This window comes from Epinephelus lanceolatus, chromosome 24 (genome assembly GCF_041903045.1).
Source record: "Epinephelus lanceolatus isolate andai-2023 chromosome 24, ASM4190304v1, whole genome shotgun sequence".
NCBI classification, from domain to species: domain Eukaryota; kingdom Metazoa; phylum Chordata; class Actinopteri; order Perciformes; family Serranidae; genus Epinephelus; species Epinephelus lanceolatus.
Genome location: NC_135757.1, coordinates 21,711,864 through 21,737,563, shown reverse-complemented (window position 1 = coordinate 21,737,563; position 25,700 = coordinate 21,711,864). Strand labels below are relative to the sequence as shown.

Below are 25,700 nucleotides of genomic sequence, written 5' to 3'. Positions count from 1 at the left end.
ACTTTTTATTAAATTTGCATGACTTTTTATGACTACTACTGACTTATTTGACATCTTTATGACTTTTAGGACGTCTTTGTGACATTTTTATGACTTTTTATGACATTTTTATGGCATCTTTATGATTTTTTATGACATTTTATGTCCTTTTATTAGATTTGTTTGACATTTTAGGACATATTATGACATTTTTATGACTTGTATGACATTTTTTTTATGACTTTTAATGGGATTTTTATGACATTTTATGACATACTGTGACAATTTTATATGTCATATTATACTATTACTTTTTATTTATTACTTAAGATAACAATTGCTAATTTTATAATTTGCTTAATTTGCTAAATATTTTTTGGGATGGTGGTGCACTGATGCATGTTGTGATATAGCACTTTTTTTTATTCTTATATATATATGTATATGTATATATATATATATATATATATATATATATATTTGTTATTAATTTATTGGGTGAGGCAGGATGTGTCCTGCCCTAGTGTATATTCTAACTATGGCCTGGCTCACAGATGAACACACTAAGGTGAACTGCATTGCCAGGATGAGAGGCTGTACCCCTACTAGTCACTGACTGTCACCATTAGATCTTTAGACCATTTGCCTTTTTATGTTTTTCTTTTTCTAAAACAAAAAATAAATGAATAAAAATGGCAGTGGTGCCCCCCTTCTGGGTGGTGCCCTGGATGGCTGCCTGTGTTGCCTACAGGACGATCTGCCACTGTGTTTCTATGTCTTCTTCAGTCCTCTATCAAAGTAGAGCTACATTTGGGGCCCCCTGTGTTGAAAAAAGCATCAAAGTGACACAAAAACTCTCTCGGTTCACTTCAAATTGGCAAAATACTGCTCTTGCTTACTATCCTTCATTACTGTTACAATGAGAAGTGGGAAAGAAACATGACGCCTTAAATCTCTGACAGCAACAAAAATAAATGGCGCCTGGCTACTACTGCAGACACACCAAAAGAAAAAGAAAAAGGAAAAAAAGAGGAGAAAGTGAGAAAAAACGTCAGGGTCGATTTTAATATTCATGAATTTTCTACCAGCTCAGTTCAGCAGTTTCGATTAAGCATTAATTAGGAGCCAGAGGGGAAACCAAACAAAAATAAGGAGCTGAATGACTAATGAAGGTGGTTGAGATGTGGGTAGACTGCCATGCCACTAATGGTTCGGTGTTATGGGTGCTACATGGGCAGGAGTGCCAGTGGTGTGGGCGGCTAGACGCACCTCTGCCCACACCAGAGATCACACTCAGAGAAAAACACTCTCTGGCCATAGAAGAATAACATGCTCGCCTCCAAACACCGAGCAACCGCTGCTTTCTCTCTGGCTGCTGTCAGTTGAAAAACCTCCCAACTCCAGTTTGAAGGGTGGTGGTAGTGGTGGGGGGGTTCGGTTGAAGGCTTACATGCTCCTCTGGGTGATGGGAAATTACAACGCCTATAACATTCTCCAAAAGCAGCTGGATAAACTTAAAAACATGCACGCCAGGGTCAAAAGAGTCTTTCCTCCTTGGAGATACGAGGTTTTCCACAGCACAGCAGCGACACATGCAGTACAGTGTGTATGCATATTAGGCAGCTACTTCACACGCACAGTTGAGATTGAGTTTCCTTGAAGCAAAAAGTAGCCAAAAAGTTGAGGGTCACATCGATTGGGATCTCAGTTTGTGTACTTTTAAAATGTTCTATTTAAATTGAGGCTTGGGCATAAGGTCTGCTGCAAGGTTACGCTCACAGCTATACAGGTTTATGTAAAATTATTAATTCCATCTGTGCAGTTTAGACAAAAAACACTGTCCTTACTGTAAGAATAACTTACAATGTAAAGCAATAGCAGAGTAATCATAGTTTAAGGCGCATATCCAGATATGTTGCACCTTGAAAAGCAAATATTTTTTGTTTTTCTCTTTTAATTTGCTGCTATAAGTATATACATATATATATATATATATATGTGTGTGTGTGTGTGTGTGTGTGTGTACATGAGCTCACATTGTACAGTATAAATGTTTAATTTAGCATATTTCAACTATACTCCTGCCTGAACCTCCGTAATAAATAAAATGGTAGTTATTATTAATAACCAAAAACTGGCAATAAATGGTGACCTCAAAGAAGAAGTATCACTATTATGATTAACTTTTTCACCGTCTTTAGCATGACTTTTCTTTGTTTATTGCAGACAAAGTGTTGTATAGACAGCAGATACAGTTAGTGGATGACTGTGCAAGTATGGCAAGTAAAAACATGTGTTATAATACAATTGCATTGGAGAATATGATTGTTTGGCATACTTATTATATGCTAAATTTTACTGCCTTTTAAATTAAATTTCATATATTTGTTAGTGAATAAGTCACAAGGGAGAAACAGCAGTATGAGTGTGTGAATTGTAATCATTTTGTTGTTAATTAAAAGCCATCCAACCCTCTTAAAAGAGGATGTGATACAAAAAAATAATAATAATCTTACCTGAGTAAAGAAGATCATGAAACACATAGAGAGAAAACACCCTATTCATAATAATATAAAAATAGAAAAAAAAATATGTATTAATTTTAAGGGAAAGGTCTACCACGGCATGCAAAAATAAAATAAAACACATACATAATAGTGGTCAGATTATACTAAATGATGATAAAAATGTTAAATCATATTACAGCTGTATTTATTATTATTTTTTACATAAAGTCAAACTGCCCTTAGGTTTATTTAATATGTCACCACTAATGTGAAGCTTAATTATCAGTGTACTTCATGCATTTACAACAACACAATGTATATGTATGACTGCTATGCTGCTGCACTTGAATATATTCGTCAAATATGAATAAACAGCATAAATATGAATTCAGCATAACATTTTAATTCATTATTGTCATGCCTCCAAAATGTCAGCCAGGGCGCAATTTACATCCTATAAATATTTTCACCTCAATTATTTGCCTTCCTTAAAATATTGAGTCAAAGTTAAAATATTTTCTTATCGGTTTTATTTTTATTGGCGCTTTATGAAAAAGAAAACATCACAGCACAGAGGGGGGAAAAGAAATAAATAATCCCCTCAGGAACACAGGAAGAGGACAGAAAAGAAAAAAAAGGGTTATCTTTTCTTTTATCTGTTTGAGAAAGGGCTTTGCAGTCTCCTCTCCCAGTAAAACAAGGATAAAGGGAACAGGGGGAAAAATAAATGATATTGTTACAGAGGTATTATCCTTAAGCCTGCCCATGATATTTGAATTGTATTGGTGAATTGTAATCAGGTATTTTAGCTTAGCGGCGCTGGTCTCCGTGTTGAACGCCTACCATCTGGTATTGGACGACTGTGTGACAGACAGAGGGCTGGAGAAGGAGGGAAGAGGGGGGGTCTGAGAGAGACAGAGAGGAAGCCGTTATCCAACTGAAAAGCCTGGCGACTTTAGTTTCCCAATCTCTAAATCTACACATTGTAATGTAAGTCCACAGACAGGAAGCCCAGAGCAAACAGTGTTTGTATGACCAGATATAGGCTGGAGATCCCTTCCAATCATGAGGAGAAAGTTGGCGACGGTGGGGCTTTGCTCACTCTGGGTAGGTAAGGAAAAGAAAAGGGAACAAAGCTAGTGTTTAAATTATCGGGATTTTTAGCCCTCGTAAAGCCTCAGTTTTTATTATTTAGTTTTTACATATTACATAGCTTGGGATAATACTCTTGGATATGGTTTGCAAATAAATGCAGTTTAGCTGAAGGGATATTTCTGTTAAATTTAACTGAAAATGAAGTCAAAATGTAGGCATTTCAAATGGCTTTCAATAAACACAACTTAAAGAACATGCACCAAATGAGCAAAATGTAAAGTCATATAAAAAGGGTGTTAAAACTAGACTTGGACACAGGGCCTCTTTATAAGACAGGGCCAAACAATGAAGAAAGATGGACCTTAGGTGATACGGCACTTTATTTCTTAACAAATTTGCAAGTATTATTACCAGTTGAGCAGAGAAGCAATCACTTTGGGGGCTTTTGGTTGGATCTTGTTCAGCATTTGCTCATCTTGTTATCTGCTTTTGTTTTTACAAAACAAATTGATAAATGAACATATGTGCAGAAAAAAAATCATTTATTTGTACAGCCAACTTGGTAAAAATCCTAAAAATCTTGGATGTCAGACAGTCCTAACCTGACTTGAACTCCTAATCAGTTCCAAATCCAAAAATGTGCATGATTCACAATCAATTTCAAGTCTGAAAATCTGCACAATTCACAATCAATTTCAAATGTCCACATTTGCACACTTCATAATAAGTTCCAAATTTGTAAATTTGTATGATCCACAGTGACTTCCAAATATGTAAAATTTGCACAATTTACTAAGTGTTCCAAATCTGCAAGTTTGCAGAGTTCACAAAAAAGTTTCAAATATGCAGATTTTCATGATTCACAATCAGTTCCAGATTTTCAAATTTGCACAATTCAAAATCAGTACCAATTCTGCAAAATTTGCACAATTCACGGAAAGATCCAAATCTTTGTATGTAATTTACAAATTTGCTCTTTTAACAATCAGTTGCAAATTTGCACAATTCAAAATCAGTTTCCAATCTGAACATTTGCGTGATTCACAGTCAGTGCAAATTTACATGATTCAACGGATTTTAAGAATGTCAGTGAGGTGAGCAAATAAAAACCAAGCGCGCATCAACTCAACAACTTTGAATCGTATCTTTCAAACAAAATCTGTCTTAATTAAAAGATCATACAAATGTAAGAATATTTCAACTCTGCTTTATAGGTCCTTTAATTTCTTCAAATCCTCAAACATTCATAACATGGCTGAGCTCAGATGTTAAAAACAGGGCCTTAAAAATGACTCTACATCAACACATTCTCTCTTGGATATTCATACGCCCTTCTCCGCTGCTCCCCCAGAGAGAAAGACTGAAAACACAGACAGAGAGGCTCATCTGCGCCGAGGCCGCGTCTAGTTTGACCTCATGACCCTGGCCCATCTGATGAGAACTCTTGTTTCCGTTGACGACGGAGAGCCCTGTTGCGGTGGGTCCCTGCCGGCTGAATCATCGCCTCGTCCTGGGCTGCAGCCGCGGCTCGAGTGCCCTCCAACCTCTTCACTCGCTGCTTTTCAAGAGGCCGAGCTGTGCCGATAGAGAGATCCAGGGTCCAGAGTGCCCTCAGATGAAAGAGCAACAGAAGCAGTGTTTGCTGTTTGGTATTTGTTGTGCGCAGGTTGTCATCAAAAGTGCAGAAAAAATATTTATTGCAGGGGTTGTGGTGCAAATTCCAGCCACCAAAGGGTATTCTCAATGCTCATGTTGCATTAACACCCTCTTTGTTCAAGCATCTAATGCCTTACATTTGTTCTTATGTAACTAAACCTGAACTGAACATCGTATGAACATCTTATCTGGTCAGCGAGGGTCAAACACAGAGAATAACACTGATTATCTGCAACAGCTCCGGGTGACAGTGAGTGCCCTAACAATTAACAAAGGGAGGTGTGTGTGCATGTGTCGGGTGGAGGGGGAGGTGGGTGAAGTTTTCCTTTTCTTTCTCTCTGCCTCGCCACCTATCACAATTCATTACTACAAATTAGGGTTCAATAAAATTGCTATTCAGAGATAATTAGGAGTTGGGTTTGTGGTGGCGGGGTCGGGGTCGGGGAGGAGGAAGGGGGGAAGCTGGAGGGTCGGGCTGTGGGTGGAGGGGTGGAGGGAGTTGCTTTCTACATGTCATCATGACCCAAACCAACAAACCAAGGGTCTGCAGCTGGGGCAAGTGAAGTGAGACCCTGATCTGCCACCGAACTCCCCCCCTCCCTCCTCGTATGATGAGAAGACCCCGCACACAAAAAGAAAACACACACTCTCTTTCTCCCCTTCCCTCTCACCTGCTGAGTTGGGAGCTGCTCCAAATTAAACAAATTATTTCAGGCCTCTCTCTTTCATTCTCTCCTCCAAAAAAAAAAAAAGTGGAGCAACGGCTCACCGACAAACAGTGGTCCCACATAAGGACGGCGGCTAATAAGGTTGCGTCTGTGTGTGTGTGTGAGAGAGTGTATAAGTGGCTGCCTGAGTGCAAGGCGAGAGCTGGGGTTATGCCTGCATATGTGCACCAAGCTGAAGAAGGTTTCTATTTCATTAATTAACACTTTCCTGATAGCACAAGCTACCCATCTTCGCATTTGAGAAGGAGTGAAATATTTGTCAGGGTGACAGAATATGCCTGAGAGCAGTTATATTTAATTAAGACACAGAGCTTGCATTTCTTTTGTATCACCGTTATTTTTAATTAGTTGTTTATTATTCAAATATTACAATAAATTGGTCATTTTGGCGTTCGAGCAACATTTCTGCTACATTTCGCTACCATTTTTAAGTCTTTTATTGTGAAACTTACAACAATGACAAAGAGTGAACATAGGAGTTTTCTATAAATAATTAATAGACCCCCTGATTGAAAATATTTGAGTGTGCCATCGAGTTGGTGGAAAGCGCTACTTTAGTGTGCCACCTTCTCAATGTTTTATCCTCTTCCCAAGATTATCCTCTCCAGTCAACAACTCTTTAACTCTCAACAGGAAACCGGAGAGACTCACAATACGGGCATGATATTTTCAAGATTCAAGTGAATTACTTGCAATAAAAACTGCTTTTTTTCTGGAGTGGACAAAGAACAAGGACACAAGGAGAGTTTAAAGTTTGACATCTTAGCTTGAGCAGATAAGCTACGTCTTTAGCTTTGAAATTATTAATTATAAATGGTCATTTTGGTATTTCTACTGTTGACTGATACATTTAAAACAGTGTCCTGTAGCCAGTGTATGGCCTTCATGATAGTTTTTACAGTCAAGAGTTGAAAGAAAGAGCTAAAGGTTTGACATTTTAGCTTGATGCTATGCTAAGTTTTTGGCTTCAAAACTAAGTTTACACAACAATAAAGCAGAAAAACAAATATTTGCTTTATTTAAAAAAAAATCTCCTGTATTTTTAAAGTCTTGTATTTTGTGAAGTGATAACAGAAAAAGGACGAAGAAAGGGCCTAAAGTTTGACATTTTAGCTAGGCACTGTGCTAAGTTTTTAGCTTTAAAGCTGACTTTACTCAACGGTAAAGCAGAGAAACAAACAAGGTGTAAACAACAAGGAGACAAGGAGAGTTTAAAGTTTGCCATCTTAGCTTGAGCAGATAAGCTACGTCTTTAGCTTTGAAATTATAGTTACTGATTATAAACGGTCATTTTGGTGTTCCTACTGTCGACTGATGCATTAAAACAGTGTCCTGTATCCAATTTAAGGCCGTGATGATAGTTTTTACAGTCAATTTAGCTTGGCATTGTGCTAAGTTTTTAGCTTTAAAACTGACTTTACACAACAGCAGAGCAGAAAAACAAATATTTTTGCTTTAATTCAAGAGAATCATCTGTATGTTTTTAAGTCTTGTATTTTCTGGAATGGACAGTGAAGAAGGATAAAGAAAGAGCCCAAAGTTGGATATTTTAGCATTCTGGCGTGCTAAGTTTTTAGGTGCTCAACAGTAAAGCAAAAAAACAAATATTAGCTTGAAGTAAAAAAAACAAGTTTATCTATGATGTTTTCTCATGTCTTGTTTTTTCTGAGGTGGAAACAGAAAAATGACCAATATGGAGCTGAGAGTCTGACATTTTAGCTTGATGCTGTGCTAAGTTTTTAGCACTACTAAACAGCAAAGCAGCAAAACAAACATTTTCTTGAAATGAAAAATAAATAAATAAATTACAGAAGAAAAAAAAAAGTTCTGTTTCATCTGGAATGGAAACAGAACAAGAAAAAAGGGCTGAAAGTTGGACATTTCAACTTGACATAGGACTAAGCTTTAAAACTGACCCTACTCAACAGTAAAACAGAGAAACAAACATTAGCTTGGAGTTAAGGCTACAAGAGAATCGCCCATATTTTTTAAGTCTTGTTTTTTCCGGTGTGGAAACAGAACAATGACAAAGAAAGAGCTGAAAGTTGGACATTCCAGCTCAAAATAAAGAGTAGACCTACATCAACTGGGTTTTTAGCTTTAAAAAAACAAGCTAACTTCAGCTTTAAAACTCAGATATTGGTAAATCTTAATTGTACATACATGTACAACAACATGTATCCACTTCATGGCATATTCATATTCATGTTTTTACAAATTAGATGTTTTAAGCTCTCATTTATAGTCAAGTCTAAACAGAGCTGAGGGGAGACTGGGGGCAATCGTGACATCTCAGATTGCACTCAAAAACAAATCAGAACCATGAAACGTATTGTGCACATGGTCTGTGATGATCCGTCTCTGCCAGCCAAAGGACAAACTAATGTCTCATACTTGTCAGTGCTTTTGGTCAACTCTCATTTTTGAGGTATGAAAATTTAAATGAAAATTCCTCAATTTGTCTTAACCTTTATTGTCTATGATTTTATATCCGTCTAGTTTGATGACCAGTCTGTCAGCTAACATTTGATATATTTGTCAAATGTTAGCTTTGTTGTGTTTAGCCAGTAGGATAGCTTGTGTAATGGGTGGTACACTGGGGTACAATTGACCCTGACACCATTAAAATTGCACACTTACCAGCTTAAAGAATGTATCCAAATATCTCAAGAGGTTTTGGAGTAATGACATCAAAATCAAAAACTGTTTCAATTGCCCCCGGTCTCCCCTGTTTAGTACACACGCTATCAATAAAAGGTCTAAGAAAAGACACTGCAAACTTACAACCAAAGATAGCACCAAAATAAATACATAACCTTCATGGATTGCCACTTTAACAAGTATTGCTTGTTCAGTCTTAAGCGCTGCTTTGGCTGCTGTTACTGACATTCAGCTGCTCTGTTGAACCTGTCAACTTTAACTCTACTTGTTCTCTCTCTTATGGCTGTTTGTGCTCTGCATCCTCCTCCTCCTCCTCCTCTCTGTCTCCTCCAGCTGTCTGCATGCGACTCTGGCTGCGGCCCCAGTGCCACTGGAGGGGCCGTGTGAACCGGCCAGTCCGGTCACCTCGCATCAGTGTCGGGCTGGAATGCGCCGTGGCCCTGGCCATGGCCAGGGACACCACTCTGGGGGTTGGAAGGGAGGAGGAGGGGTTGTGGTGGTTGGCGGCTGAGCAGGTGCTCGGTTAAGGGAGGAAATAATGTTGATGTCACGTCCCCACCGTCCATTGTGGTTGGGGGGGACATGGACACCAAGGGACACAGAGAGCCTGTGGGTGTGCCTCTCTAGAGGTCACCATGCCAGATCAGAATCACACTGTGAGCCTTTACTTATTAAGTGGCTTTCTGTGCACCCGATGGTTAGCCAGCGCTACACGACAACCAAGCCTGTTCCCTAGCACAAAAAGACCCTGGTAAAGAGATACCAGCGTGCTATTGAGACAGCCACTCTGCTGTTGTGTTTCTCCCTGCTACTACCAGCCACAGTGAACAAATATGGCACATGATACCAGAGGTGTAGCATTCCTTCCCCCTTCCCTTCTCCTCTCCTTGTTGAAAGAAGTCCTTTACACACCAAACAGAGCATCGCAGACTCTCTGATCAGCAATTATGCACTTTAGAGGTATTAAATACTGCTGAGGGGGGGACAGGGGGCCTCCAGGGACCACCAGCAGTCCGTAAATACACTTCTCTCCGGAAAATGAAAGGAAGAGACCTGCCATTTGTAGACATTATTCATGCATTAAATGTAATGCCTGGGTAAAACAATTATGCCGCATATATTTCAGCTTTATTTACTTGCTGTGTCTTGTCTCGTCTGCCAAGCGGCGTGTGTGCACAGAGGATGACAACTCTCCTAACTTATTTGCTGCGTGTGTGTGTGCTCATTTGTGTTTATCAGCTGCCTCTCCTGCTCTGTATCTATATTTATCACCAGCACAGGTCAGAGATCACCCATTTCTAAGTGGTGAACTGGCACAAAAGATTATCATCAATTAATATGCCATAATAACTGGGTTCACTTTCATATCCGCTATATGCATTTGTCTTTTAAAGTGATCCGGTTTGGCAATCTAGCCGCCTCTTCTGTAATATATGCAAATGTGAGTAAAAACACTTTGGATTGTCTCTGAGGAATAAGAATCCATATTGGGATTCATACCAGCAGCATATTCCATTTTTGGCGCTGAGAAAAGTTCTTCAGCAGCCCGGGTGTCTCACCAACTTCATATGTATTCTTTTCATATTGTTTCCCCAAAGTTGTCTTTGCGAGCGGAGAGCCTGGTGAGTAGCCAGAGAGCCCATTATTCAAACCGGGGTCCTGACACCAGTTTTATAGGCTGAATTGCATTAACTGGTATGTAACTCAACTTCAGATGTGAGGAGGAATTGCTAATGTTCAGCCCAAACTCAGCGGGGCTTTTGCCGACATTGGCTACTCACAGGGTCCTTTAATATGTTTTTCTATGTAACTTTATTCATTCACCCAGCTGCATCGGTTGCATGATGAAGATATCAGCTGTTAGAGAAAGAAAAAAGATGAAAAAAATCATACAGGTGCATATGAATACACTGCTGGAAAACATTAAAGCTGCTTTCTGACATTAAACCTATTTAAAAGTAAAGTACTTTTTTGCTTCAGCATACTTTTCTGAGGTTCAGCTAACACATTCTTGCTCCGATGTTTGGTCAAGGACTTTCCACGTCGACATATGACATGCAAGGTACAATGGGTGTGTTGTGTTGTTCTGGGACACCGTGTCAACTTCTGGCTGTTACATGCGTTGCCTGTGTAAAAATATACTTCCGTTTCCACAGGAAATGTACAGTTTGCATACAGTTTCTTTCAAAATAAACACACTACGTTGGTACAACACAATTGACGATTTTTACTTCTACAACAAATGGATGTGGTTACGGTTAGCCAACAAATGCATGTAGTTGGGTTTAGTAAAAAGAATGAACAGCGGCCTCTTGGGTTAAAGGCTGTGGTTGTTGGACACATCCTACTCGGACTTTCGCCGCGTGTTGTCAGGCCGCATTTCCCCCTGCCAATCCCGGGTACCACAATAAAGGCAGCTGGTTGCGTATCATGCTAGTGTGAATGAACGGCTTTTTCCGGTGTCAGTGTCTGATGTCAGAAGTCCCAGCCCAAGAGGCGGTATTTGACAACTTTGGAGTGAGACTGGGTTGCCAAATAACATCACCTGCACAAGACGGCAGCAGTATCCGAAGTATTTTGGCTTCCTTTTCCCATAGTGGGAGGAAGTAGAGATGTATCATCCATCTTTATATACAGCATATGGTATGAACACAGTTGCCAACACACACGTGGTTGAGTTTAAGCAACGAAAGCATGTGGTTGGGTTTAGGAAAAAATAACAGGGCTTGGTGGTTGCTGGACTCCTCCCACCCACCCTAGTCAGACTTCTGTTGCCTTAACTTTAGCTGTTGTCCTGCTGTGTTTCCCCCTGTTGCCGAAAGTAACTGACCAAGCCCCAGTATTCAACGACTTTGGAGTTAGACCGGGGGGTTGGTTTAGCCCCTCCAGAAAGTTCCAATGTCAAATTCAACCAATCCTTGTGAATACTGTGCAACCTTGAAATTTTGTCCAGCCACCACCAATTTGTCATAGTTTGCCGTGAGTTTGTCAATCTGCGTTTTTCCATGTCACACAAGGAAAAGCACAGGAGTAAATAATCAAATTATGATGGCTGAATTCCATTTACCTAAATCAGAGTCCTGCTTAAATGTCTGTTGTGAAAATGTTCTATCACAGGACTTCCCCACATAACATCACCAAACTCACTTCCTTGTTTATGGCTGTGAAGTTGCAACACGAACATCTGACATTTACCAACAAAAATTACTGCTGAAGACCATGGAAGGCATGTTCTGCATGAAAGCAGGGATAAACTGAGAAAGGATGTCGGGTGACACTTTTTTACCAAACACACCCAGGGAATCGCTAAAACACATGAATGGCAGACAAACAACTATGACAGAGTGCATCCCGATCTGTTGCACATACTGAAAAAATCAAGGTTAGTTAGATTAAATATGTGAGATTAATAATGCCAGGGTAGCATGAATCACAAATTTAGATCAGAGTGTTGTCACTGGAACAAGCTGCCTTTGATTTATGATTTTTAATTAGGTATGCACAAAAAACACTTTTACATTTTTTTAAATTTTCATTTCCTGTAATTTGATATGCAGTAGGGATGCACCATATTGGATTTTTTTGCCAATATCCAAAATGCCGATATGTAACAACTCATTTGACAGATAGCTGATACAGATATTGATATATCCACTTTTTTTGTCTTGCTGATTTTGGTGATCATCAAGTCTCCTCTGTAGTGGAATTATCATATGATACATGCGTACTCTTATTGTGATGGCCCACCAGCAGATGGACACATGAAATACAATACTTTCCAATGTATGTAATATTCATTCATTGTTTAGAATAAGAAAAAGCATGTTGGCCGATTCTGATACCGATGCTGGACTGATGTCATCGTGCATCCCTACATTGCAGTTTTCTAGAAAAGCTGCTGTGAAATCAAGCACTTCAGGCCGCAACCATTCCTGGAAGGGGCCTAAAACAATAGGGCTGCCGCTGGGCCACCTTTGGGGCATTGTTGAATATCTGTGGCTGACTATCGCACGTAGGTTTTTTTCTGCGCCTTTCCTGGCTGGTTTTCTTTGAGACTTAACTTTTACACCAACATGGAGTGGGTTTCATTTCAGTTCCTCCACTTAATTTTGAACCATTCTGAGCATTTTTGCAAAAAAATAAATGAGTTTGGAACCCGAAAGTTGGTTGTCAACAGGGTCATTAAAAAAAACAGGTTTTTATTAACCAAAAGTGCAAACCATGACAACATCAGTGAGTGTTTCACATTCTATAGGTTGGAGAAAGAGGATTGAGATGGCAACCATGGACAGATTAAGTGGTAAATCGTTGGGGAAAAAAGAGAAATCTTATTGATTGGATAAAAAATCTGTAATGACAGAACAAAAGCTTGCAGGTAACCAATGCAATCCACCTTTTTGCCACTGCTGTGTAATTCTGTTGTGCATTGTACATCCTTGATGACAATGGTTTGCTCAAAACTGGTGGAAATGCAGGCTGGTTCGTGAGATAGCAGCACGGTTCCAAGAATCCTGACCAGAACTGGTTCATGAAGGAGAGCTAATTTGGTGGAAAAGGGAGATGTATCAGATGCCAAAAACAGTTCTCTACGTCACAGAAACTATGACGACTTTGGCTCTTTCTAGAAGCCAGAAGAGACTCTTCTTTCTTTACAGAAAGTTAAAACAGAATACAAGCTGTGGCCTCTCCCCACCACTAGTCAATATCAACTTGACAAAAATAACCACTCTGGCGTATTAAACAAACTCCTGTCCTAGATCAAGAAACTATAACTGTTGAGCGACGAGGCCTCTCCGAAGTGCACTCGGCAGTTAGTGCACTCCAGCTGCACAGTAGCTGAAGCACCCTGGGCGAGAGGGCTTAGAGGATGGCGTGAGTGACGCGGCGCCTCGGCGCGAGAGGGGCGATGAGGAGAGGGGAAGTGACAGGAGACAGTTGCTACGCACTGTGTCAGGCTGGCAGTGTCACACCTGGCAGCTGTCAATCACCACGCTCCCGAAACACCTCGCTCCCTGATATCGCCGGAGCCGCTGCCAAACATGCCTTGAGTGGTGTCATCCATCCACACATGAGCACTGGCTCACTCTGACTGCACTCATCCTGTCACTGCAAGTCAGAGGCAGGGAGAGAAAGAGGGGAGAGAAAGAGGGGAGAGGGAGGGAAGCATCCATCTATTTACATATGGAAAGGTCACAAATAGCCTGCAGGCACTGTGCTAATTAGAGAATGTGGCAAAAAAAAAAACTCCAAAGATAAATTGAAAGACAAAAATGGAGAGTTATCTAAGTATGCTGGTGTAATGAAAGTGGGGATAAGGTGAATGAAAGGAGAAAGGAAGTGGCTGAGCCTTCCAAAAGAAAAATCTATACTGATGGTACAAACCTGCAACAAAAGGAGCAGGTTGAGTTCTTCATTATTTTATGCTCAGTCTTGGTTGAGAATCGTCGATACAAGTGGCCGACCTCCTGTGATTCCACCAATGTAGCTTTAGCTTGGTGGTTAGCACAGGTCTTCACCAGCAGACACTGACCATATGATGGTGTTCAGATGACCGGGCGTGTGTGATCTCCCTTAGCCAGATAAGCGAATCAACCTTTATAATTCATTGTGACAAGCTGACAGGGAAAATGAGTGTAAAATTTTATACTTACATGAATTTTTGTGTCAGATCGCCGTCTGTGCACTTGTTTTTCTGCCTGGCCATAGCCGAGGGCTCCTTTCTCCGCGGGCGCTTCACGGACTTTGTTTCCAGGCCTTCAGACACATCGCCCTTCGCCCTAGTGAATTTGCTGATTAATTTTGGATGCTCCCCTTAATTAACACCCCAAAGGAAAGTGTAGATTTCCGAGCCCGCCTTTTGCTGCAGAACAAACAAAATGAGAGAGTCTGAAGAAGGATGACCTCAGGGAGACAGACGTGCTGATGTCCAAAATGACATTACAGGAGCAATGTGAAGGCCCCGAGATGCCGGGCCTAGACCTGGACATGGGCGATGCCTCAGGAGCTCCCAGGCCTTTTAATCAGCGGCTGGAAATGAGCTCCCTATTAGTCTCATTTCATTTGCTTTAGCGTCGGAAGAGAAGCAGGCCTTGCATGATGCCACCCGATGCTTGAAACATGCTGTTCTTGTGCCAGTGCTGGTGCCGCCTCCGGCCCACAGTCATTAATTGGTGCCACTCTCTTACTTCCAGTGAAATTGGCAGATGACGGACAGGGGGCGAAATAAAAATTTGATTCCTTTCTCTTTTTTTTTTCCTTTACAACATCAGAGTGGATTCCACTAATTGGGTTGAATGGCGCCCATCTCGTCTTGTGACAGCCACACAGGATGCATGAGAAGCTGCGGGCAGCTTGGAGAGCTCTCACCCTGCCATGCCAGCTCAGAAGACATGCCGGCAGGAGGGGGGGGCGAAGTTGCAAAAGACATGCCGAGATAAAAGAGCACAGCCGGAGATCGCACGCTCACTTTTTCGGGGGACCTTGAACAAACAAACTTGCACTTTGTCACGCTGAGGGCAAGAGGATATGCACATCATTGCTCAACCAGAAGGTAGCAAATCAGCTCAGGAAAACACTGGGGGTAAAGTCCTCTGAGACTTCCTCTGCCTCCTTGGCCTGCGCATATTCAGTACATCACTTTCAATGGGTAATAAAAAGGTTGGACTGCACACAAATAGCAATGTAGATGAATAGGAATGTGAAAAGAATACCAATGACCCTCACAATGCCAGTAACACCTCTTGGTGTGCAAAAAGTTCCATTTTAACATAAGATTCTGATATTATTCCTCACTATTTTGGACCTTTAGAGCTTCATTCAGTCCCTCCAGGATTTTGTGGACTTTTTATTGGATTGTCATGGCCTGAAATGCCTCACTGCACAGCAGCTTTTCTAAAGAGCTTTTTTGTGAATTTTTTTGTGGATAATTTATTAAAAATAATTGGCACCTTGTTCCAGTGAGAATAAAACTGCAGTGTTCTGAGTTTGTGATTTATACTATACTAACATTACCACCATGCATAGATTACTGAACAGGCCTACCCGACACAGGCCTAGGGACCCAAGGTGTCAGGGGCCCCTTCTGATCAAGAAAAGACTCCATATGACCACAAAGAGATGTTAAGGAACTACAAAGAGTCACAGAAAACTATAAAAAGCGGCAAAAAGCCACAAATAGACACAAAATAATAATAAAAAAGACACAAAATCACATTTGAGGCACAAAATGATAAAAAACAAACACAGAATGACCTCAAAGAGACATATAACAACCAAAAAAAGACACAAATTGATTAAAAAAAGACACAATTACTTCAAAGAGACACAAAATGACCAACAAAGATACGAAAAAGACCCCAAAAGGACACAAAATGGCCTCAAAGTGACACGAAACAACCAACGAGAGACACAAACAACAAAAAAGGGGCAAAACATTACAAACGCCGCATGTTTTTCCTCCTTTATAGGAGAGATGGTGGGGCCTTTTGCTTATCACAAAGTGACCTGAAGCAGAAATAAAATTACCTGAAAGAGACACAAAATGACCTCAAGGAGACACAAACGACCAACAAAGATACCAAATGACCTCAAAGAGACACAGAATGACCTCAGAAAGACACAAAATGTCCTCAAAAAGGCAAAATGACCTCAAGTGAAACAAAATGACCTGAAAAAGACACAAAATGACCTCAAAGAGACGCAACAACAAAAAAGGGGCAAAAACATCACAAACGCCGCGTGTTTTGCTCCCTTGTAGGAGAGATGGTGGGGCCTTTTGCTTATCACAAAGTGACCTGAAGCAGAACAAAATTACCCCAAAGAGACACAAAAGTACCTCAAAGTGACACAAAATGACCCCAATAAGACACAAAATGACCTCAAAGACACAGAAAATGACAACAAAGAGACACAAACAACAAAAAAGGGGCAAAACCATCACAAGCGCTGCGTGTATTGCTCCTTTGTAGTAGAGATGGTGGGGCCTTTTCCATATCTGCGTCCAGGGACCCACTGCTTCATAACCTGCCCATGGTTACCACTAAGGGCTCTTTTATGCTCAAAGTAACATAAGGAGACAAAGACAGATGGAAGCCTCTGTCTGTACTCTGGGTTCATTGCATCTGTATTTGTGCACGTTTTCTGAAAGCATATGGATACAGACGAAACAGAGCTGTGCCACCAGAGATTGTGGAGCCAGTGTAACGTAGTTCAAGCGAGATACGACTGTAGGAGACAACGAAAAAATTTAAATAATGGTGGAACAGACGGATTCATAACATATAATAATATGTGAAAATATATAGTGAAAATAGTGAAAAGAATTCTCCTACCACATGTTGGGATGTATATAATGGCCTCAGACCTCACCATCTGCAATGTTGCCCCTGTTTAAAGGTACAATACTATAGCCTCCTCCGCTGTCACCTTTACTGTTGTATGCAACTTCTGACTATGCCCTTTAGTGCAATCTATTGGCTGTATGTATACCATCACATTTGAAACGGACGTATCTTTTTCGTATGTACGGGGAATGTAAATGAGCCTCAGGTCACCATGATTCTTTCAGCAGGTGCAGTAAATCTTCCACCAGTGTTGCACATGGTGCAAAACAATTTACCCCTGCCTTCATGCAGAACATCAGGGGCATGCCTTGCATGGTCTTTAGCAGTAATTTTCATCTGTAAATGTGAAACGTTAGCATCACACGTCACAACCAGAAACAAGGACTTCGGTGACATGATCCTGGGGATTGCTATGATCGGTGAAACTATGATGATTTGCAAAAAAGTTGGTGGACATAATTGCAAGGTCTCGCAGATTGTTTGGGGATTTAATTGTTTATAGCTTTATATGACTTACGAGCTCTCTGATTGTTGTAGCTTTTTACAGGAGAAGTGAACATTTCTCTGCTGTCTAATGAAAAAAACCTACAGCACAAAAGCCGGCAGGAATTTCCTCTCAATTCATATAAAATGTGAATTAAATACTTATTACTTACATTACAGCAGACTAATACAGTGTCCAATTAGGGCCATTAAAAGCACATCCGATCCGCCTGCCTCCAATAAAACAGACATGGATGTTTGAGCAGGTCGTCTCAGCTCCACATTGGACAATTGTCCACTTTGTGTTCGCAGAGATTCGGGGAGGGAAGGGGAAAAAAAGCAGAATTCCCATTACAAAAGGACAAGAAGTGCAGGTGTAATTGGGATATTTGGGAGTGTCTAGTTTCGGGGCCCATCGGAGCCGAGGTGAAATGAAGCCTGTAAGACTAGAGCATCTGACTGGCAGGAGAGACTGCCCTCCCGCTCGCCCCTGCTCTCGCTTTGTGTCTCACTTTTACTCCTCACCTCTTTTCTTGCTTATTTGCTTTACTTTCTCCACATTCTACCTTTCTTTTAGTTTGTCTTCATTATCATCTCTGTATCCGTGACACTGCAAGTCCGTGCAGCAGCCCCCCCGCCTTCTACCCGGCAATGATAGCAGCTTGATCGGGCAGGTATAGGTAACAAATGAGATCAATTAACGTATCCAAGAGGGGCACCTACCTGAGAGTCCGGTTGCACTAAACGATCTCCTCATCTTTTGTTTCCCTCTGCGGGATTCCATTTGCAACCTCATCACTTTCCCGGCCCGAACAACAGGGCCGATTGTTCCACCCAATCCTTAATGGAGAAGGCCCAAGAAAGCCTGGCCTCTTACCCCTGGCAGCCCACATATCTTCACTATCAGGACTCCGACTCAGGACAGGGGGCAACCTCGACGAAATGAATCCTTGCTCCCCGAACCCTCCACCTCACCACCTTTCCCTCTGCGACATCAACGAGCTCGATTTGTCGCAAATTTGTTTCTCCAGCTCCCTTTAATTGAATGACTTTGGCGCTAACAAGGAGCTGATTGAGCTCAATAATGGCAGCGCTGAAGGCCAGGGGTGCTTCTCTCTTTAAATACACAGTCTCTCTGTATTACAGCACACATCTTAGTGGAAGATGAATTTGAAGAGAAGACATGTATGAAAGAAGGAAATGAATGTTGTTTTAGACAGGTATATCATAAGCATCTATGACTGCTGGGAAATAAATGCTGAGTGGAATGAGATGTCAAATGAATCAGTCTCCAAATAGATGTCATACTTTACCAGCTATCATGTGTTTACACGTTTCTGTCTCATCAGGTTTTACCATCATTTTCCGATGGAGCCTTTTCCAATATTCATCCTTTTTGAGGCCGAGCAGCTGACAAATTGACAGTCGCAAATTTCATCCCTCGTAATATTCCAACCAGCTTTGATGGAGAGATGGGATAACTAAGTGAAGGTCTGCAGAGAAAAATCACCAGAGGAGGCGCAGAAATAGGGGCAATTATCATGAGTTAGAGAGACCGAGGGAGCCGGTGATGGCACCCATCGAACCCCTGAGCGTTCGTTTAAATCTGCTTGATGAATGTGATGTGCACCCCTCCTCTGTCCCCCCCTTTTTCAGTCTGTCCACAGCAGTTAGACGGGATTGTTTACTATAACCTTGTAATCAACCTGGCTTGGTTGACAGCTCACCATTACCCCTGATAACAGGTCTGCTGCAATTTGGACCCCAAAGAAAATATATATATTAAAGCAGAAAAAAAAACAGAAACAGCTCAGGGCCCTTTCTGATGCCTTATTGATAGAGCGCCGGCCCCTGTTATCTTTGCGCGTAATTTGTTTTCAAGAACTGTGATTTACATTTCAGTGGGATTACACCTTTTAATGCTACATGCGGGCGAGAAGTGGGCAGCCATTGAATACTCCACATCTCCACCACAGGAGGAGGAGCTGGGGGGTAGAGGGATGGAGGGATGAGGGTGTGTGGAGAGGGAGGGGGGTTCAAACGATGCATTTCCAAGTCCTCAAGTGGAGAGGATTACAATTACAATTAAAAATCAAAAGGCCTGTGTGTCCATCAAACGACTGCCCATAACCCTTTGTGTACCTACTGCCAAATAATTGTGGCTAGTGGAGGGTTGGCAGATGCAAAACGCTTTCCGGGCTTAATTGTGGTGTATTACCGGAGCTTGTTCATCGGGATATTATGCAATAAGTGTTATTTCAGGCAAGGATGCAGGTTCTAAATGGCATGCTAATGTGAGTCTCTTGGCAGCACGTTAAAGAAAATCCATGCATCGCCATTAAAACAACAGCGGGGCCAGTGGCAAAGTTCAATCATCTTGTTTTGGATATCGCCTTGATGTAGTACAACAAGTTCAGCTCGACTCCAGCTGCCATGGACAGAGACTTAACACAGGTAATTTCAAAAGAAAAACAGCTGATGCAGCGATCTGCATACGTTCGTTTGGATCAGAAACTGCTCAGAGAAATCAGAAAGTAGGGAGAAGTCGGTAATTTGGGGCACTCTTTGGCAGGAGAAAACCTAAAATTCTGACCACCTATCCTTAATCCTTAACTATTCATTTTAAAACTTATGTATATTTTCTGTATTTCTGTAAAGAAAATATGTTGGCACTTAAAACATTTTAGAAACTTCAGGTAAAAAAAAATGTTTTATTTATTTATTTATTTATTTATTTATTTATTTATTTATTTATTTATTTTAATAATTCCTCAAATCCTGGGTCTTCAACAGTGGTCCATGACCACAAGGGGTTCCTTTGAAATTGAAGTTAAAGTTTTTGAAGGGGTTTGCCCAAATTATTGTGTCATAATTTAAGTTTTAACTTTGTTTTTATTATTTTTTATTTTTTTTTAAAAGTTAAAATATATCTGAAAATACACGTTAAAATGATTCCAACATAATATTGGCAAAAAAGTTGCCCTTAAAAAAATAATTTAATTGATTTACAGTACACAGCATACAGTGCTGCAGGGATGACCATTTTTTGTAGACCAACACAGAAGTTAGCGTCAGCCTGGTTCCATCGATAAAAATCCATTAGAACTTTGGATTATTGCAGAAAATAAACTCTGTAGCAAATTAAAGTTCATGATACTTGCATGTTTTGTTCAGCACTTTTATGATTTTGAAGCCTAACTGCAATTGTCAGAAGTAAAAGCTAATGTTGCTAATGCTAATGCTATGAACAAACTACAACACGTTAACATGACTTAAACGTCGCCACCACGAGGCTGTAAAGCTGCGATTGGCGTGATGACATTGTGTAATTTCATTTAGCTGCTTGTTAGCAACCGCCCTTTTTAAGTCACATAAAAGCTTTAAAATTCATGAAATGGGTATTTACTGATTAACTCACATTGTAGAACAAAATGTGAAAGTCTCTTTGGCTAATTTCAGGCATTCCATCAAAAACTAATCCAAAAAACTCTTTGACTTCGAGAGCTAGGAGTGCTACTATGCTATCTCATTTCCAAGTTTTAGGGCTCGTTTGTGCACGGCTCCTTAATGGTAGGCTAACTGAGCTTGCTAATGCTGAATTACTGTGTGGCACTTATCCATAACAGTGAGGTACAGTAACAGCTAACATGCAAGTACTATTGAAACAGTTAGCTGTATTATTATTGCAAGTGTATGGACATTCTTGTGAATCATAGTGGATTGTTTAATAACTTTTTGGTAAAGAGACTCATCAAGGCACCACTTGTGAAAGTGCAGAAGCTAACACACCTGGCCATGATACTGCTGCTGACTTCGAAGCCACAGGCAAGTGCAAACAAGAAAAGACGCGGAAATATTCGGAGAATTATTTCAAGTGTAACTCAGTTTTATACAATGTTAGTAGGGGGTCTTTGATCTGAAAATAAAAAATGGTCTGTCAGGGCCTACATTGCTAACTTCTAACAGTGCAAAGACATTGTGATTGATTCAATGTTCATTCCTCTGGTGTTAACATCACAACCTAATGACATCATCACAAGTGTACAATGTGATGCCAAGGAAGAGCCTTCACTTTGTGCTGCAAAAAGAATAAATGGTTCTAGTTTATTTGACATCAATATAGTTAGGATTACACAAACAACAATCTCCTGCGGCCATTACGGAGAAACACCATGTTTTCAATGCACATAAGGTAAGGTAAGGTAAGGTAATGACATCATGACGAGGAAGACTTTCTGCTGCAAAAAGAATGAATCCTCGAGCTATTATGGTTCTTACTGTAGGTTGATTTAACAGGATCATGCCAACAACAATGGCCTGTATGTCTACGGGACATACGTTCTCAAAGTGTTCATTTCCTGCATTCTGGTGAATTTTCATGCACCGATTTGTGCATTTCCTGCATCAGGTTATGGTGTAAATGTCTTCAATTTTGTCAAAAAGTCACATGCTGTTTTCAGATTCACATGTTTGAAATATTGAGGGGGACACGTCCCATGCTTCTCCCCAAAATCTTCACCTATACTTTAAAATATGGTTAAAGTGTTATGTTGCAGAATTTGTTAAAAATAACTGAGATGTCAGTAAAGAGTTGAACTAACTAAACCCAGCACATTTTACAAGGCTGCACACTTTGTACAACTGACATGAGTCTTTATCACCTTAATGTATAATTTACAGTGTAATAAATTGCGGGTGACTGCTGGAAGTTAGTGTAAAATAGTAATGAAATATGGGTCTTTTCATTTCTTCTCTATAAATATGAGTTTCCACTGGTACAGTAGATGTTGAATCTGCCCTGCTTTTCTACTTCCACCAACACTCTGCACAGCGCCAGCACACCACCCCCTTACACGCATCTTAATCATGTGCATTATTTCAGTAATTCACATCACAACATTTTACATAATTCTTTGTTTATTCATTTTCTCAGACAGTCAGCGAAATTATGTAAAACACGCTCTCAATGGCACTCGGTGTGTGTAATAGAATGCAGATTTCATGTTATTCTGACACGTTTGCTTACTTGGAGGCAAAGTGTCCCATTTAAATGAGAATTACACTTAAATGTCACATGGGTTTATCTAAATTTATAAACAGTGCATTTATTATATTAAATTTGGTGAATCCTAAACATGGATTGCGGGAGCTTGGATGAGAGACGTGCTCCGAGGGTTATGACTTACTAATGCCTATTTAAATTGTAAACGCTTCCTTTCTGTTTTATTTACCCACCATTCTCTCCCCCAAGATGACATGGCACCTGAAGAATTGCTCTTTGAATTTTTTCCCAGCGAGGCTGCCATTGAGACCGAGAGAAACATCATTTGCTTTTGTTAAATTAATTCACTCATTAGCTGGCAGTTTGAAACGTGCAGCTCCTTGAAAGGGCTGAGATAATGCCATTTCTGCCATTCATAGTAGCCCAGTGTCTCCTGATAGCTGGCAATCTATTGCCTAATAATTTTCAGGCCAAATTATAATACAGGAATCCTGATCCAGCGAGGTAAAAAAGGTGTGAATGCAGTAGTGAATGAAGAGGGAAAAAGCCCCTCAAATGTCTTTTTTTCAGAATGGCAGCAAAACAAGGAGATTGTAGAGGAGAGGGAAACTCGTTTCCCTCATCAGTGGCCTTTGTGCGCCTTGAGTCAGCTTTCTGAAGGGAAGATGTTTGAACTCAATCATCACTGGCTGTCTGTGCAGACACACACCTCGTTTAGTGTGGGAACATTGTTAAAATGCTCCGTTTAGATATTAAAAACACCATAAATGCCATTCATTATCAGATTAAATAAAACAATTCTTCCCTTTTTTTTTTTAAGAATGTAGTTTCTGACAGCATGCACATTTTCCCGTCCCATGCATTTGCATTAGCTCACACCGCCTGCCTTGTATTTCATACACACACACTGAGGATTGTTTCCATATGGGACAGCAATATAACAGCAATAGGGTACATTAGATCTCTTCCATACAGATGTTCACCCCAATTTCTGCAGCAGTTCGGTCCATCTGTGTTAACAGTGGAGCTGCTTAGCACACGCCTGTGTGAAGGGAGGCATATCAAGCATATGGACATTTTACAAAAGGTTACCCTGCATAAATTAGGTTGAATGGCAATCTGTTGAGGAGAGGTGGCTCACTGTGAGTACTAGGTGGTTGCGAGTAAAAAATGGATAATAAAGGCATCTGGTTTTAGAGCCATTTATTAGGGTGGCCAACACAAAATGACTGTTCTGCTCCAAAATGAGATATCCACCGTTTAGAAACAGACTTTATTATTATTATTTTTTTATTTCTATTTTTTTTGACCAGCAGCTAAATAAACCTGTAATTAAGCATCTGGGAATGCTACAGTTTACTTCCCTTTCAATATGTTAGATGTTAAATAATAACAACAAACATTTATTTTGAATATCAGCTCTTAACATATTTTGAAAGCTTAAGATTTGGCAAATTTTACCCAAAAAAGTGACATCAGTCACAATCTCAAGTGTTAATAACAGCCACATTTAATTAAAACATGAAAAAGAAAAACATTTTTGCTTAATTCATGTATTTTTCTCCCCCTTTTACCATTTTTACTATAATGTACTTTTTGAATCAGAAGTATAAGATATTTTCAAACAAAAGTGTTAAATCCTTAATAAGTTCTCATTATTATTTTGCACCCACAACTTGCTGATATTTCATGAGAGAATCAATGTATGCAGGCGACACTTTCACAGAAGACTGAGTTTTAGATTTTTATCACATCTTAGAGTGACATCTAGTGGCTGTATGTCTCATGACACCACAATCCTAGATGTAGTACATAGTGCACCAGAGTCCCATTTAAAATGTGTTCTAAATTACTTTTCTCAACTAAGTCCCAGTTTTCTGCCATTTTCTGCTTCATAATGTGTGTTTCTTGAGGAAAATACACAAAGCAATGAGTTCCCTAAGCAATTCTACAATAATACAATTTAAGATGTAACCTGCAACAATTTCCTACTATCATACTCATTCATTGCTCCTTCAAACAAATGCAGAGTTTTCTCATGCAGCAAAGCACAACTTCAAGATTTTGAACTTATCACGCATCTGTTTCTTACCATTGGTTCCTGTCCCCCTTGAATACTACAAAATACCCTTTAAAATCTCTAAAAACAACCCTTAACTCATGCACATAAGCATCATGCTAACCGCCCTTTAATACGTCCACCAACGCCTCTAATGCATTCAGTCTAATCTGCCTATGTTTACTCTCATGTGTGAGTTACCTTCATCATTGTGTGGGTGGTTAAGATTGATTAACAATAACAGCAGCTGACTAGGCAGGAATAATTCACCAAAAACAAAGCGTCTGTGAATCAAGAACGAGAGACGGAAGGAGGGGAAAATGCTGCGTCCTATTTTGTGGCTAATTGAAGCTTTGTAACACAGATCTGGGCGAGGGGGGGGGTTCAAAGGCGAAGGGCTGTCCGAGGACAACACACAGTGTTGTTTTAGCCTTTGATGTGTCCTACTCCTTCTGCTTTGATACAAGAGGTCAGCGTTCCTGGTCAAGAGGGCTCACCGGACACAACAGGCCTCTGGAGAAAGGAGTGGCTGGGTCACGACGGTAAAACAAGCAAGAACCGGACACTAAAGCGCTGAAGTGGCAGAGACTCATATTCATGCAGAGATCACACAACATGTACAGTAGCTGTGACAGTAGCTTGTCTCAACAGAGCACTTTCAGGTGACTCAGCCTCGTTTTCTTGTCGCCATGTTGGAGGACTGAAGACAATATGCAACTCTCCAAGACAGGCTACAAAGTTTAACAACAACATGCAGCAGATATGTTGGAACTTTATAATACTTTATGTTTCCACAACACTGGTTAACACAAAAACCACCTGGTTGGGGTTAAAAAAAAATATGATCACAGCTGGAAATACAGGTGATATCTTGCTAAAAAACACCCGCTTATGGTGACAACATCACAACTGGAAATGCTGCCAACTTGATGCTAAAAAACAACTGCTTTTGGTGGCACTACCACAGCTGGAAATGCTGCCAATGTCTTTCCATAAATACCTGCTTTTGGTGGCACAACTGCCACTGGAAATGCAAAGCTGGTTATGGTACCACTACCACAGCTGTAAATGCCACTGATGTCTTGATAAAAAATACTTGCTTATAGTGGCACAGTTGCTGCTAGAAATGCAACTGATGTCTTGCTAATAAACACTGGTTTCAGTGGCACAATTTCAGCTGGAAATGCC

At 40.4% G+C, this 25,700-nt stretch overlaps 1 protein-coding gene across 1 annotated transcript in view; it reads right to left on the bottom strand.

Annotated features, from left to right (window-relative positions):
* Positions 1–4,508: 4,508 nt before the first annotated feature.
* The window catches only part of LOC117249876 (transmembrane protein 182-like), a 96,683-nt gene continuing 75,491 nt past the window's right edge, over positions 4,509–25,700 (bottom strand). The window contains exon 5 of the mRNA XM_078165543.1: positions 4,509–5,156. Within this exon, the coding sequence (XP_078021669.1) occupies positions 4,996–5,156 (161 nt within the window). The 3' untranslated portion in view covers positions 4,509–4,995. The remainder of the gene's footprint in view (positions 5,157–25,700) is intronic.